Source organism: Myotis myotis, unplaced genomic scaffold, assembly GCF_014108235.1.
Source record: "Myotis myotis isolate mMyoMyo1 unplaced genomic scaffold, mMyoMyo1.p scaffold_m19_p_13, whole genome shotgun sequence".
NCBI classification, from domain to species: Eukaryota; Metazoa; Chordata; class Mammalia; order Chiroptera; family Vespertilionidae; genus Myotis; species Myotis myotis.
This window is the reverse complement of record NW_023416317.1, coordinates 1,385,074-1,400,205: the sequence shown is the minus strand read 5'-3', so window position 1 is coordinate 1,400,205 and position 15,132 is coordinate 1,385,074. Positions and strand designations below refer to the sequence as shown.

General features: G+C 51.1%; 1 protein-coding gene across 1 annotated transcript in view; it reads right to left on the bottom strand.

Annotated features, from left to right (window-relative positions):
* Window positions 1-15,132, bottom strand: part of EIF4E3 (eukaryotic translation initiation factor 4E family member 3) — a 35,723-nt gene that overhangs the window by 7,027 nt on the left and 13,564 nt on the right. The window contains exons 3-6 of the mRNA XM_036333792.1: window positions 8,507-8,579; window positions 6,112-6,206; window positions 4,687-4,747; window positions 2,249-2,315 (exon numbers count right to left, since the gene is read on the bottom strand). Of these exons, the coding sequence (XP_036189685.1) occupies window positions 2,249-2,315; window positions 4,687-4,747; window positions 6,112-6,206; window positions 8,507-8,579 (296 nt within the window). The remainder of the gene's footprint in view (window positions 1-2,248; window positions 2,316-4,686; window positions 4,748-6,111; window positions 6,207-8,506; window positions 8,580-15,132) is intronic.

The window sequence follows — 15,132 nt, the reverse complement described above, 5'->3', positions numbered from 1 at the left end:
AAGAGAACATGCTTCCCGAGGGAGGCTCTGCTGTGACAGTGCTACAGCGGGTGGAGTGCGAGCATTACCCACATTAATTCATGGAGGTCTTTGTAAAAACCGCTCCATTGTGGAGGTGGGGCACCTTGTCGTATCTGAGAATGGCAGCTGGAGAAGTAGGCTTTGCTCTACTCCCACACGCTTCCTTGCAGCCACTCCGTGTGGGCTAAAGCCTCCTGACTCCTGGTTTTATGTGTTCACGGCTCACTAGTGAACCAGGGTCAGCTCTGCACCTGCACACTCAGCACCAATAAGTGAAACGAGAAAGGCAAGCATCAGAAGTAGACAATGTCGCTTTAATAAACATGCTTTGCCTAATTTGCTGTAAATCAAAGTAACTTCGTCAGGGAAACATTTCCTTTCTTTCCTCCTTCCTTCTCTTCCTCAGTCTCTCTCCTCTTTATTTCCCTTTTAAATGAATCTGGTCCAGCTAAACATTTATAATTTGACACTAAATGGTTCCATTTTCACAAATGTGAGATGTTGCAGGTGGATGGGCAGCCAGTTGGGAAGGAGGGCGAGGAGGGGCCCTGGGTGCTCCGTGCAGGGTCTGTCTCCTTGCGAACAGTTATCAAGCTCTGTACGTTACAGCTGGTATTCTTTCCTATGAATGTAACGTTTACCAAAAATTTCCAAAAAACTAAATAGTCCCTGATCACAGCCATTCAACAGGGACTTATTATTCCATCAAAACCTTTGTTTTATTTATACCTTCAAAATATACTTGCTGGAGCTCACCTCCATTAAATTTCATGTGAATATAAAAGCACCAAGTGAAGAGGGGAGCCCTGCAGTTTATCCCTTTCAGGAATGGCCATGAGGTCGTTGCTCAGCCCTCAGCATCCCAGCCCTGCCACTGCCCACTTCTGCACCCTGGCCAGAGGGGCTGAAGGTGCGGCGGCCAGTGTCAGCCTGGCGTGGCGCTGGCCGCAGGCACAGCTCCTGTGCCCAGGCAGGCCCCTCAGCAAGCATGGAACAGCCCGGAGCGGAGTCGGTCGCAGAGCCTGGTTAGTTTGGGACATCACAGCCAGGGGAGCGCAGCTCAAGGAGTATGTGCGGCCGAGGTGAGCTGACTGGCTGCAGGCGGCAGAGCCAGGCTCCTGGGAGGCTAATGGTTCATCATTAGCGGAGCTGGCCTTTCCCGAGTCAACCACAGAACAACAGGTCTTCTTTCCTTAACCTTGCTATTTATGATCACTAGGTAACTTTCCCTGGTTCTGGAAATGAATAATTCATACGGAAAACTTCCTCTCCCAGGGATGTCTGTATTTATAATTATACCTCGGATGCATTTTGGCTGCAATATTGTGAAGTTGCTAATCACTCCTGTTAAAATAAAAGGAATCTTATTTTTAAGACAATTTCATCTAACCCAGGTTTTGTCTTAATAAAAAAAAAATGTGGTCTAAAAAGAAAGCAAAACAAAAGCAGAATTTTCGGAACTGCCGGTGGATGAGCTGGAAGCTCGCCATGGCCCGGCCCCTAAAGGTCACACAGCCAACAAACACAGCTGCTGGCAAATTAGTTAACACCAATTTGTTTTAAAAAATCGTAACTGAAAGCTGAACAGAAAAAATGTTATCCTAACGCTACCTCAGGATCATCCAGAGGAACTACCCATGAAAAACACAACTTGAAATGAGCAGTTCTTTGAGTGGTTTCATACAAAAAAAGCAAAATAAAAATGTACTCTCGGGGGCTCTCAGAAATTCACTCAGTATTTGAAAGTGGTCTCCAAAGTCAAGTTCTGAAGACCTTATATTTTAGCCTCAATTGTGGGAGGTCACAGCCAATAATGATGCCCACCCCTTATCACACCCTGTGAGCAGGGGACCCCAGGGACCGGAGGGGGGGCAGGGACTGGAGGGACAGGAAGAATTGTGTCCACCTAACACCAGCTCCAAGAGCCCACTGGGAACCACGCTTCCTTTCCTTTCTGCCTGTTTGCCTTGGAGAGAGGACCACAGACACTGTTAAGATGAGTTATGAGGGCACATACACATGCACATACACAGACATAAGTATAGTAGACACACATGTAAATATGCATGTGTCCATACACACATAACACTAAATGCCACAATCACATGAAAAAATCTAAGTAACTTCACAATACAAAATAAACAACTTCAAAACATGTAAAAAGTCAAACACACAAACTTCTGCAAGTACCACGACAAGGCAAGCACCCGCCCGCGCGGCCCTTTACCTGCTGCGGCACAGCCTGCGAACTGTTCCCCGATAGTCGCTAACAACAACTCTTTCCAAACTGTGGACTGGTGTGAAAAAAGAATAGAAAACAAAAAACAAAACCAAAAATACAACATACATATATTTTTAGACAATTATATCCAGGAACTAAGAAAGTCCCATTTTCCGCAACCTGTGTACTTTCCACGCCCATGACTAGAGCCCACAGACATCTCCAAGCAACAGGTGTAAACAGGCGGCCTGTGCCGTGTTACTCCCCGAGTAACTGTGGGGCAGATGCAGTGACCCAGAGTCACTAACTTCGTGTCCCAAAACCTTGGTGTCCTTCATCACAAAGCTAATTTCTAGTGACACCCGGATGAAATTAAAACAATGGGGGGGGGATGCATTCAAATGGCATCATTTCCTGATTTATTTACCTCTTTCTAGTTACACTTGAATGTTATTAGTAAAACCCTTCTCTTCAAAACCCTCTTCTCTGTTGCCCTTGCAGTGTCTAAGGTACTTTAAAGGTTCACCAGTAAAGAGCGCTTCAGGCTTCTGGGTTACTGAATACCAGACACATGCAGATGCCCATTCCCTCCAGACGTCTGCGCTACTGACAGGCACTATGAGTCTGTGTGTGCATTTCCCCAGAAAACCAGTGGTGTCTGCTCTACCTCCTGCCAGCGAGAAACAATGGAGTCCTTTCTACTCAAGAGCCATACAGGTTCCCGAGGCCTCGAAGTCCTTCCAGCTGCCCCCTGAAGAAGTCTTGGTCCCACTTAGCCCCTTGCCCTGGTTCACAGGCTCTGAGCTCTCCCAGAACTGGGTCTGAGTCCCGACAGGCTGCTTAGTGCCTGTGGACCTGGCTGGGCAGCCACCAGCTGCTCTGCGTGTTTCCAGAGGCCAACGGGGAACAATAGGGCCGACCACTCAGGGTTGCCTTGACCACAAATTAGTCAACAAATGCACTCAAAGGACTCACCGTTTCATAAGTAGCTGCATGCTCGCTCTACTCCAGCGGCTCAGTCCATGTGAACCGCACCAGTGCTTACCATGCCGTTCTAATGAGCCGAAGGCAGCCTCGCTGGACTGTTACCCCAGATGACAGTTAGCCATCATGACCTCTTCCTCTCAAGAAGGGGTTTCTTTTCCCTCTCTTTTCTGGGCTACTTGTCTCCCATCTAGAAATCCTCCCTTCTACTTTGTCTGTCCAGCTGGAGTCCCTCACACGCCTGGTGAGAAGCTGAGGGAGAGGGACAGTCCCATCCTGTCTCGGGGCACACAGGCTGGCCCACCGGACTCCCACGCGTTGGCAAGGAGGCGGGCACCGCACTGCACAGGGAGCTGATGCTTGCACAGAAGTGCAGTGTATCATGTGGGATCGAGTGTGGCCAAGGGCACTAACAAGGAAGGGAGTGCCTTCCGGCCTCTTCCCGGAAAGCTGACATCAGGAATGTTTCTACTAGAATCCAAAGCCTAGTGTCAGAAAACAGCATGAGAAGGAAAACTTGTTCTTATTGAAATTTAAAAACCTACATCCTCTCTTCTCGCTTCTTACACTATCTACTTCCTCTCCTTCTTAAGGGGACAGAGTGGAGGCCCAGGCCTTACCTGCCTGACTGGGCATTTGCTTTCTGGCATGTTTTATTACGGAGGCCAAACAACGGGCAAATTTTGGAGCTATACATCCTGAGAGCTCGCGTCTTTAACAAATAACTCTGGCTGCATCTTTAGGTCTGTGCTTATAGGAGAATGACTCCAGCTTAAGCCTACGGGTCCTGGAGACACTGCAATGCTCTGAGCTTATCCACATGAAAGAAACCGCGAAAAGGTGAGAATGGGTAGCATCTGCCTTATCAGCTATTTTCAAAGAAGCCTTTGGTTTCCCAGGGCTTAGGAACAGATTTGAACATTCACTTTCAGACACTATGATACAATAGAGTCCCCCCCCCCCCCCCCTGCCCCCCCCCCCGGGGAGATGGAGGTTTCTAAGGCTTGGCCACAGCAAACCAGCATCCCACCAGGCCCTCCCTCCAAACAGCTCTCATCAGCCTCGCGGGAAACCCCGCTCGCCATGCCGTGGTCGTCCTTAGAACCATGTGCCCGTCTCCACGAGCCTTTGGTGGGAAGGACCCTGCTTCTCATGTTGTAAACCAACATCCACATGCTAGTTACGCTTGGTGCGGAAAGATGGTAAGCTTTCTGTAAAAGCTTATGCATTTAGCTCTTCAGACTATATGACGCAGTAAAAGGACTGCACCACCTCCACAGAGAAGCACAGGGTATAATCGCAAGGCGGTATGTAAGGCAAAACCCCACCAGGGTCAGCACAGAGCTTTGCCCCCCAGGCCTGTTCTGAGGCCGCCAGGCAGGCTGTGGGAGGCACAAAATGTATCAGCTGCAATCAACCCCCCAGGCTCAGCCAGCTCTAGGAAAGGTCAGCGCACCTACCGTGCTGTCCTTGGGCACTTTCATCTTCCACACGCCGCCCTTCGCATTACTCTCCTCTTCCCTGGGTCAAAGACCAACGTCTAAAGTTAGACTCAGGCATTAAGTGGTTGTACATACATTTACTTTAACAACAGATGACATTAAAAACAAAAACAACCAGTATTCTTCAATAAACTCTCCCCCAGTCCTTTTATTGAAAACAGACGTAAATGACATAAAAAGAATGGGGGTGGGAGGAAGAAGGAGGAAAGTGGAATTCAGTGGCCACAAGGGCAGGGAGGGGATGACACCCCGCCCTCACCCGAGACGAGAAGGTGGACAAACTAGCGCAGTGCTCCGCCAGGGAAGGGCCTCCACCTGCAGCACAGGGCGAGGGCATTGCCACCGGGTCTCCTGGGAGCCCCAGCCCCTTGGTGGGATGGGCTCTGTCTTCCTGTGTAGTATCTGCTTCCTCTCTGGTAAGAGCATCCAGACTGCCCCGTAAGGAGCCACGTGTCCCCACTCTGTGCCAGACACACTCCGCTGGGGTGACTGCACACGCTGTTTCAGGGACGGGTGCTTGTGATCCCTGTGTGAGCCAATGGGAGCAGCCCTGCTTCCTTCCCGGGTGGTGAAGCTGACAGGAATAACCTTGTAGGATGCAAGACTGGAGGTACTGTGAGCCATCTGCCACCCCTGATGGGAGAGCCCGAGAACTGAACCAACGGGAGAACAGCAGGCCCGACAGAGCGAGCGCCCGGCTCTGCAGCACCTGAGCACCACCTGCCAGCCTCAGCCCTCCCTGGATGCCAAGCTACAGGCCCGGACTCCACTTTTTGGCTCAGATTTCATGCCTGTCATTTGCTACCAAAGAAAATGACATACGTTCCCATTTTATTAATGAGTATGTAACTCAGAGCAGCTGAGGCACATGCTGTAAGGACGTGCTACTAACAGACTCCAGCCCAGGCACACTGGCCTTGTCCCCCATCACTGCACTGAGCGGTCAGAGGACGTCCCTGCCCACAGCGTTCTGACGGAGAACGATTTGCATATTAGGCTTTTATCATGGGCGAGAGGTGTCTTTGGTGACATGAACTTGTTCCACACAACAGGGTGGAACCCCCATCTGTCCCTCAACCCCCCACCAACGGCACAGTCCTGACTGACCGCCTTGATGGTGCGCACGGCCAAGGGCCGCACCACACCTCAGAGCCTAGCCCGGGCTGTGAGACCGAGCGGGCCTCAGGGAGGAGCGCCCAGAAACCCTGCCGCCATCCTAGCCCTGTGAGCGGGTGGTGGGAGGGGCTCAGCTCATGATTAAGTAAGAGCTGGAATGACGTCAGCACCTGCGGAGAAGAGCTTTGCACTCCAATTCAGCACCAAGTACTTAATGAGGGGACAATCACCCCCTCCCCCAACCTCGGCTCAACCCTGGACACTTACCAAAGTGGTCGTCTCTCTCCTCTCATTAAATGATAGCTACATCTCAAAGGCAGGCTGGCCACAGGAGGGATATTATTGTACACGCTCCAGAATATCTTTAAAAGAAAAACACTTCATTTAATATGCCCTGTATTGATTTTTACTATGCCACTAGATTATAAATTAATGAATTAAAGAAAAAAATCAAATCCTCATTAAGTCCTATCCATTCAAAATGGGTTTTTCTCAGTGTTTTTTTCTAATTTTCTGCTAGACAATGTTAACATGACATGAAACGGCATTCCTGGCTGCAGTGGGGCCACGTTCTATGCCTCGCATGCGGTGGTCTCCAAGCAAACACTCCTCTGCATTCGCCTCCACACGACGCTGGGGATGGGCCTCGCAAAGCCCTTCTGACAGTAGATGGCGTCGATGAAGCCGTGGTGCCGCGTGGACCAGACCCATGCTGTAACATAACGACTCCTCTGCACACCCAGAGGCTGCTCCCCAGGACTAGGGGTGGGAGGGAGGAAGAGGAGGGCAGTCACCTGCTTCTCCCGGGGGGGGGGGGGGGGGGCGGGGGGAGTGGGGGGGGGGGACTCCTCGGTCACAGGGCTGCAGGACAGGATGGGTTAGCACCTCCAGGAGGAGGCAGAGAGCTGGCCTCTCGCTCTGTGCCCTGGGAAAACACAGCGAGGACATGGCTGTCTGAAAACCAGGACAGGATCCTAGCAGGAACCAGCCACGCTGGTGCCCGGGGCCTGGAGGCCCAGCCTCTAGGATGTGAGAAATGCATTTCTGATGTTGAAGCCACCTGTCTATGGAATTCTGTTAGAGCAGCCAGAACTAACAAAGACAGAGTGGCTGGTAGACAGAAACATTATATAAAAACTAGAGGCCCAATGCACGAAATTCATGCACGGGTAGGGTCCCTAGGCCTGGCTGGTGATTAGGGCCAATCTGTGGGGTGACCAGCGGGGTGATTGGGGGCCCCCGCTGGCACCCACCTTGGCTGGCCTGGGGCCTGAGGGCTGGGGCAGATCCTGCTTTGGGCATCTGCCCCTGGTGGTCAGTGCGCGTCATAGCGACCGGTCGTCCCACTGTTCGGTCGATTTGCATATTAGGCTTTTATTATATAGGACAACAAGTGATAGGAATAGCAGTACTAGCCACAGGGACAGGGCCAAGCCTGGACTCTGAAATGTGCATGTCTGTGTGTCTGTCGTCATGGCCGTCGCACCGAAGGCTCATAGGAAAGGAAACGGGCTGAGTCTAACCTGCTTGAGCATCTGTTCCGTGCGGTCATTACGTTTAGATGAGAGTTAGGTTTACGAAGAGCCAACCTTTCCCAGCTCGCGTGGAAGGGGCTACAGGGCCCCTCTGTGAGGACTGTGGGAACACCCTCCAGCATGGTACGCTGAGCAGAGGGGACGTGCCCCTGGCGGGTCCGACAGGAACAGCGCAGCCACAGGACAAGGAGCCCCAAGACTGAAGAAGCGGCAGGGGTGGGGGACGTCCTTTAGGCTGAACGATAACCCTTAGTGGGTGCTGAGACTGTCTTGTGAAAAAATTAAAGTAGAACTAATTCCCAGGACAACACTCACAGGCCATGCGGAAACCCGCTTCCTCCCTGTGTACCAGGGCCAGGACCGCGACCTCACTGGGTGCCTCAGGGATCAGGTGGGAGTGAAAGTGTGCGGTGAGCCTAACGTGATGACGCAGGGTCAGAACACAGGCCCACCTGCTGAATCCCAGCTCACACTTCTGATGGCAACTCTGCCACTGGACAGTCTTCTGCCCAATAGATAATCTTTCATTTCAGGGAAACTGGCAAATTTCCTCCGGAATGTTCCCGAGAAAAACAGAACCTTCGGTGTACCAGTGCCCTGCTATTCACCCTCCTTTCCACCTGGAGAAGGTGCACAGGACAGTAATTTTACAGAAGTTAACAGGGTGGAGACTGGCTCAATTGAGGACAGGGAATTTGAACGTGAAGTAGGAAACTGGTCTTAGACCCTCATGTCCACACTTGACACCCCAGCTCCTCCCAGTGGCCCGTGGTGGTGCCAGCACCTCCAGATGGGAAAGCAGAGCCCACACAGGGAGCTGGAGTCTGACCGAGCCCGGGCAGAACCGCGGGGCCGGCACGGTGTGGACGAGAGCCCAGGGCAGAACCGCGGGGCCGGCACGGTGTGGACGAGAGCCCGGGCAGAACTGCAGGGCTAGCACGGTGTGGATGAGAGCCTGGGGCAGAACCGCGGGGCCGGCACGGTGTGGATGAGAGCCTGGGGCAGAACTGCGGGGCCAGCACGGTGTGGACGAGAGCCCGGGCAGAACTGAGGGGCCCAGGGCGGTCAGGGTGCACGACTCAGTGTCCCGCATGAACCACATGGGGTGTGCTCCTGCTTGGACTTACCTGTACCGTCTGTACCGTGTAGATTTTCTTCAGGTTTGATGCGCACTCGGCTGCTGTGGCCCCAGGGAGAGATCTAAGTGAACAAGCAAAAGGGCAGAGACAGCAGCGAGCAGTCAGTGTGCGTGCACCAGTCCACAGGAACCTGCAGGCAACAGGCAAGTCGGGCTAGATGCTCTGATTCACATTCCTGGGACCTATTTACAATTTAAGATGTGAAATTCCTACTTTCTGAAGTCATGGGTTTGCTTTTCTAAAAATAAACTTACTCATTCTGTGGGAATTTAGTAGAAAAAACCTGAAATGTATCTAAGAAAGGTATTGGAAACCTCAAAATCACATTTTAAAAAACCCTAAAATAACCTTGTAATGACCAAGCCTTTGGCTAAGACTTTGGACAAGAAAGTGTGCCTATGCCCAGGTGACCATGACAATGCAGGGTCCTAACCGGCTCCCTGTGTGAAGCCTGTAGGCTCCATGGCAAATGTGAACTTGAGAGGCAGGCGTCTGTGCGCGGAGGACACATATGACCGAGGTCACCTTTGTGACCCAGGGACTTGCATGTCCAAAACACTTGCCTTTGGGAAAGTCAGTTAATTTCCGTGGCAGATTGAATTACCTCTGCGATCTCTGTGGTTAGAATACGTTAATCTTCCATTTGCCTATGTTCCACTAGATGGCAACATACTACGGTTTATTCAGTAGAAAGCCAGGCAGCTGCCTGGGACGGGTAACGTGACATGACATTATCAATCCTTAGAAAACTCTGTGACATACACGTTTTCTTTCTCCCTACATGGAATCAGCAGTTCTTGCTCAAAAATGATGTGCCCGCTACATCAGACCTAAGGTGAGAATTCACACTCAAAATAATGCTTCCCAGCACCATGTCTGTTCACTGGCCAGGCAGAGGTGTGCTGAGGGCGCGTGCTGGCTCGTGGCTGACCCACAGGGATCGATGAAAGGGACGCTCTTTACCCACCCTCAGAGGCAGACCCGGGTTCTTAAGAAGGTGAACTCCATGGATCAGCCATCGCCAACCTTTCGGACTCACGGACCATCAGTGGTCTGTGGACCCCCGGATGGTGACCGCTGCCCGGGATGGTCGTCAGGCACTGACACTGGGATGTGCATAAAACTCATAGCTCAGGTGAGGGAGGGCCGAGCAAGGGCCAGGCCCAGGTGCCTGGTTCTATGGGGGGACATGAGGCGTGTCAGGGTTCTACAGGTGACATTCGGTAACTATGGACCAATGAATGATCCCTGGGTGTCGAACCTGAATGCCAGAGACACATTTCTGAAATCAGCGCCCTGGCCTGGAGGTCGCTAAGTAAGCAGTTAAAGATCAGTTTGAGGGCAAACAGGGCTCCTTGTTGAGCAGGTAAAGTCTGATAAACTTCTCTGCAGCACTGGGTGTACAACTCACGTCTAGTTTTCATAAAGAAGCTGGACACTATTTTTGAAAAAGCAAATCCACAATGACCACCACGATTGCACGTTGCTGCCTGTCCTAAAGCCTCCTAAGTATGCTGCGAGGGGGAGCGCGGGGAGCGCAGGGAGCGCGGCACTTGCTCAGTGCCCGAGCCCCGTCCACCGTGTATCCGGGCTGTCGGGGCGGGTGGGGGTGAGGGCTGACTTGGACAATATTGATTGTGCTTAATGGAGGCCTTTACACTGTTGTTGGCTAAGATTATGAAAACAGTGGCGGGGGGAGGGGCTTTTTAAAAAAAAATTGATTTTTTTCTGAAGAGATATGCACGTGAAAATTTTATTGCTTTTATATGAAAATCTCCTGGCACTTCTTCCCTTTGAAAAGTTTAGCTGGCCCCCATGCCCCCCACAGCAGAGGATGCACGCGTGCAGGGCTCCCTGTAGGGAGAGGGGTTGGGGTCCAAAGGAAGTAAATGGACTTTCTATTTTTCATTTTAAAATTACATATTTCAAATTTTTACTAATTTTTAAAGTTCCACCACAATTTATAATGGTTTAGATGAGAATAATTTGAATGTTCACCTCATAGCATTACGTCACCTGAAGCAGACACATTGTGAGGACCCGCCTTCTAACCGAGAAGGAAGTTCACTGGCGACCTGCCACTCACACTCTCACGCAGGAGACCGTCATACAAAGTCACTTAGGTCCCCTCAGTTTCACATTTTTGAAGACATTTTTTCTTCTAATTTTTTTGAAGAAATCTAGTTTCCAGTCTATAAAAGGGCTCTAGAATGAAACAAGGACTAGGCAGTGCTGCTCGGTGTTTAAAACAACAACGCCAGCAGCTAGTGTGTACGAAATGAATGCACTATGGCAGCGAGTCCCTGCGAGCCTCCTTACATCGCTGTCGGTATTATTTCTTACTGTTGTACAGGTGAGCAAGCCAGAATTTAGAGAGGTTTGGTAACGTGCCTGAGGCCACAGAAACCTAATCAGAATACAGGTGACCCATCTGAGATTTCCTGCTCTATACCCCTGACTTTCCAGTCAAGCCCTACTTACATTTTTAAGGGGATTTTGCAACTGACTCTAGGTGTGTTCTCATTCAGGCCACAGTCTTTGCTGAATCCCATTTTTTTAAAATACATTTTTATTGATTTCAGAGAGGAAGGGAGAGGGAGAGATAGAAACATCAATGATGAGAGAGAATCATCGATGGGCTGCCTCCCGCACGCCCCCTACTGGAGATCGAGCCCACAACCTAGGCATGTGCCCTTGACTGGAATCGAACCTGGGACCCTTCAGTCCACAGGCTGACGCTCTATCCACTGAGCCAAACCAGCCAGGGCTGGATCCCATTTTTAATACGAGTTTGTGTCCATATAACTTCCTTAGCATCGCCTTCCCAGTGGGGGGGGGGGGGGGGGGGGGCGCACTAACACCAGCAGGCTCCTGCTCCACAACAGCCCCATTCCGATCCACACCTCCCGATGCCGGCCCATCGCTGTTTGAAAGATGTCAGGTTCTACGGAAACTAATTTTTCTAATTTCTGGATTCTGATGGAAGGCTCCTCACAACTGCTGCAGTTTTATGAATATCCAGGCACCAAAGTAACAGGACGGAGTTGTGGGAACTCCCGATGGTAGCAGATGTCTGGCTTGGCCTGTGCACAGCGTGCATTACTCTGTGCGCCACAGCTGATTCCGACAGTCACTGCCAAGTGCCCATGTGCCTAACCTCGTATCTGAACCTCGGACCTCTTCAAGGGCAAGGCTGGGCCAGAGCCACAGAATGGCGATAAAGGGGCAAACAAAGCAGGTTTCTAAGTGACGGCGCCTTATGAACAGACCAGTGTGTGCTGGACGTGCTGGTTCAATGTGGACCCACAAGCTGGATCGTCTATGCTTCCTGGCTCTTCAGGCGGCAGTGCAGGCGGCTGAGGGCAGAGCTGCAGCCCTGGCAGCCGAGCCACACCTGCTCTTCCCTCTTATGCCAACAGGTAGTGTAGCAACTGGACGGTCCCTGTCTGTGTGGATGTCCATGAAACAAACAGCTGTACTGGCGTCACACGTACACTGTATTCTTTTTCGTTGTTAATCCTCACCTGAGGATCTTGTTTCCATGTGTTTTTAGAGAGTGGAAGGGAGGGGGAGAGACACAGAGAGAGAAACATCGATGTAAGAAACATCTGGCTAGTGCCCACCCAGCACACTGAAGACACATCGACTGGTTGCCTCCTGCACATGCCCTGACCAGGGCTGAGGATCGAGCCTGCAACCAAGGTATGTGCCCTTGACAGGGATCAAACCTGTGACCCTTCAGTCCAAGGGCAACACTCTAATCAATGAGAAAACTGGCCAGACCTATTCTCCTATCTTTTAAAGGTCTTTTTATTTCAAACTTTCCAAGAGAACCCTAACTGAATCCTCTCTCTACAGGCCAAGAATGCTCCTCTGTGGTGTGGCCCAGGGGACACTGACACTGGCACAGCTACAGACAGTCATCGCGAATGAATGGGATGCTGCTGGCCTCATGGCTGGAGGCCAGGCTGCCGCTGACCCTCCTGCAGTGCACACGCCAGCCCTCAACACAGAAGCATTAGTCCCGAACGCCATGGAGTCAAGGCTGAGAAGCCCTGCGAGCACGTCGCAAGTTTCAGAGGATTTATCATTTATTCAGTCAACAGATTCACTGCACACCTCCCAGCTGAGGGAGCAGAGACAGAGCCCTTGTCCCCGCAGAGTTTAGAACTGGCTGTCTGCTCTCTGAATCCCCTACTCCCGAAGGCAAAGGAACAGTGTTTAAATCCTCTTTAATTTGCCTGGGACAGAGGCAGCGGGAGAAGCAGCTGGGAGAGGAACAGACACATAGACTTGGAGCATTGGTAGGAGATACAGGCAGAGCTGGTGAAAACCACAGCTGAGGAGGCAGGACCTGTTTCACACATGGAGCTCTGCGCCTCCCTGTGCCCAGCGGGGCTGAGACAGCCCTGAGGAGCAGGTGAGGAGCTGGAACTGCTCTCCAGGGTTTTCTCTCTGATTTAATGACATTACTGTGATAATGGCTTCCTTTTGTTGAGCACATGCGATATGAAAGGGTTTTACATGTATTATTTCAAGCCCTTATAGCAATCCTGCCAAGTTGGTATTATTATCCTCACTTTATAGATCAGGAAATTAAGGCTTAGTGAGCCTGTCTCTCGGCAGACCTGGGTCCTTTCTCTGGTCTGCCTGGCTTGATGAGGACGCCTCTCGTTGAAAACCAAGCGGTCACTGTCAGCATGGGCAGTCACATACAGAACGTGGGATCACAAATACCTCTCTCGCCCCACCTTAAGTTATATTCCCCCTTCTTGGGCCCACCCCCTGCTCTTGCCTATTGTCCTCGCCTCTCCCACCACCCATCTAGTCCCCAGTGGGCAGAAGCAGAGGCGCAGGGCAGGGTGAGATGCTACCAGAGTCCCTGGCAATAATGCCTCCCCAGCATGTGTGCAAGTGTGCAGCTCAGGAAGAAGACATCTGCAGGTCGAGAAGAAAATAACTGACCAACCAACAGCCACTGATGGGCTGCAGCAGAAAGACAGGAAAACAAAGGGGTGGAGATGGCCCTGCTAGTGCCCCCCAGCATACTGAGGAAGTGTAGTTAATATTAACTGGTTGAAGTGAGAAAGACGTTTCAGCTTTATACGTGGTTCCATAGTCCAACTAATGGAGACACACGTCCAGTGAACATGCACAGAAAATGCTGCATGAGAAAATGAATAATGACAACACTCCACCTAATTTGAGAGATCATCTCATTTCCGTGAAGAGAACATTAAGGGGAAACTACAAAGCCAGGAATGTCTCCTCAAAGTCCGTCTTCCTGTTGACTTTGTTAACATCAGGCTCAGCTGTCAGAGGGAAAACTCAGGTATGTGATGAACAACGTCCCGTTGAGAGCACTCATCCCTTTAAATCACTTTTTGACAGATTTCATTTTAATCACGTTTAAGACAGATCTGTGGCTTGTGGTTACAGCAGCTTGCTGGTTGAGAAAGAGTCACATGCAAAAATGATTCAGGGCATATTATTAGCATTGAATAATGCATCCATTGAAACTATCTACACGATCTGAATGCTTTATTTTTGCAGTTCTTATTTTTCCCTGCTATTGTCATCCCTAGCCTACAAGCTCCTTGACAGTAGCAACTGGGACTCTTTTGAGCTTGATACACACTTACTCCCCCAGCACATGGAGGGTGGGTGGAAGAGGGCGGCTGGTTAGAATTGACAACAGAACCATGCATGGCCAAGTTTCCACTGTCACCGTGTCAGGTCCCTAAAGTCTTGCCAGCTGTCTTAGTTTGAAAATAAGGAAAGGGCATCTCTAATATTAAAAAGGGAAAGTATACTTTTGAACAGACAGTGCTGGTAAGAACGAGTAACTTTCCTGGGATAGGATGTTTAGCGACCACAGGCCTGTCTGCAGAAAGCAGCCACTGACCCACAGCTGGACAGGCTGCGAGCCCTCACCAGGGCCAGAGCCCCGTCGTCCCCTACACAAAATAAACTCCTGGGCCTTAAAAGGGCCTGTCGTTTCAGAGGCAAGAATTGGGGGAAAGAACAGGAGGAGCTGGGAAGCCAGCCACTACCCATCAGCTGTGGCCTCCCATGCAGTCTCCTGCCTCACCTAGTCTCCCGGGCCATTCTATGAACAAGGACAATTGGGGATCCTCTTTGCCAAGCCCCCACCTCCACGGATCAGGTTTATCAGCGTGGAGCACACAACTCGAATGCATTTGAAAGCATCACACCCTGAAGGGTGGGTCCCTCTAGAACTCGGCACCGCGCTGGGCTCCTCACGGATCTGTGGGAGCATCCAGCATGCGAGACACCCCGCCTGGGCGGCCCAGGTCAATGCTGTCATCATCTGTGCATTCTCAGCACCCAGAGCAGTGGGTCAGATGCCCAATTAACCTTGTTAATAAACAGAGCAGTAATTCTGAGTTTTGAGAATTCGTTACAAATGCACACCCCACCCCAGAGGTCTCACTGAGTAAGTGGGCAGGGTGGGGAGCCTGCATTTTAACAAGCACAGCCGGTGATTCGTAGACTGGGAGGTCAGGGTAAGAGACTGTACGTGAAGAAATAATGGTTGAGTGGAGTGACCGCGGTGGGAAAGGGCGAGCCACCGTGGGCGGAATTCAACGAGG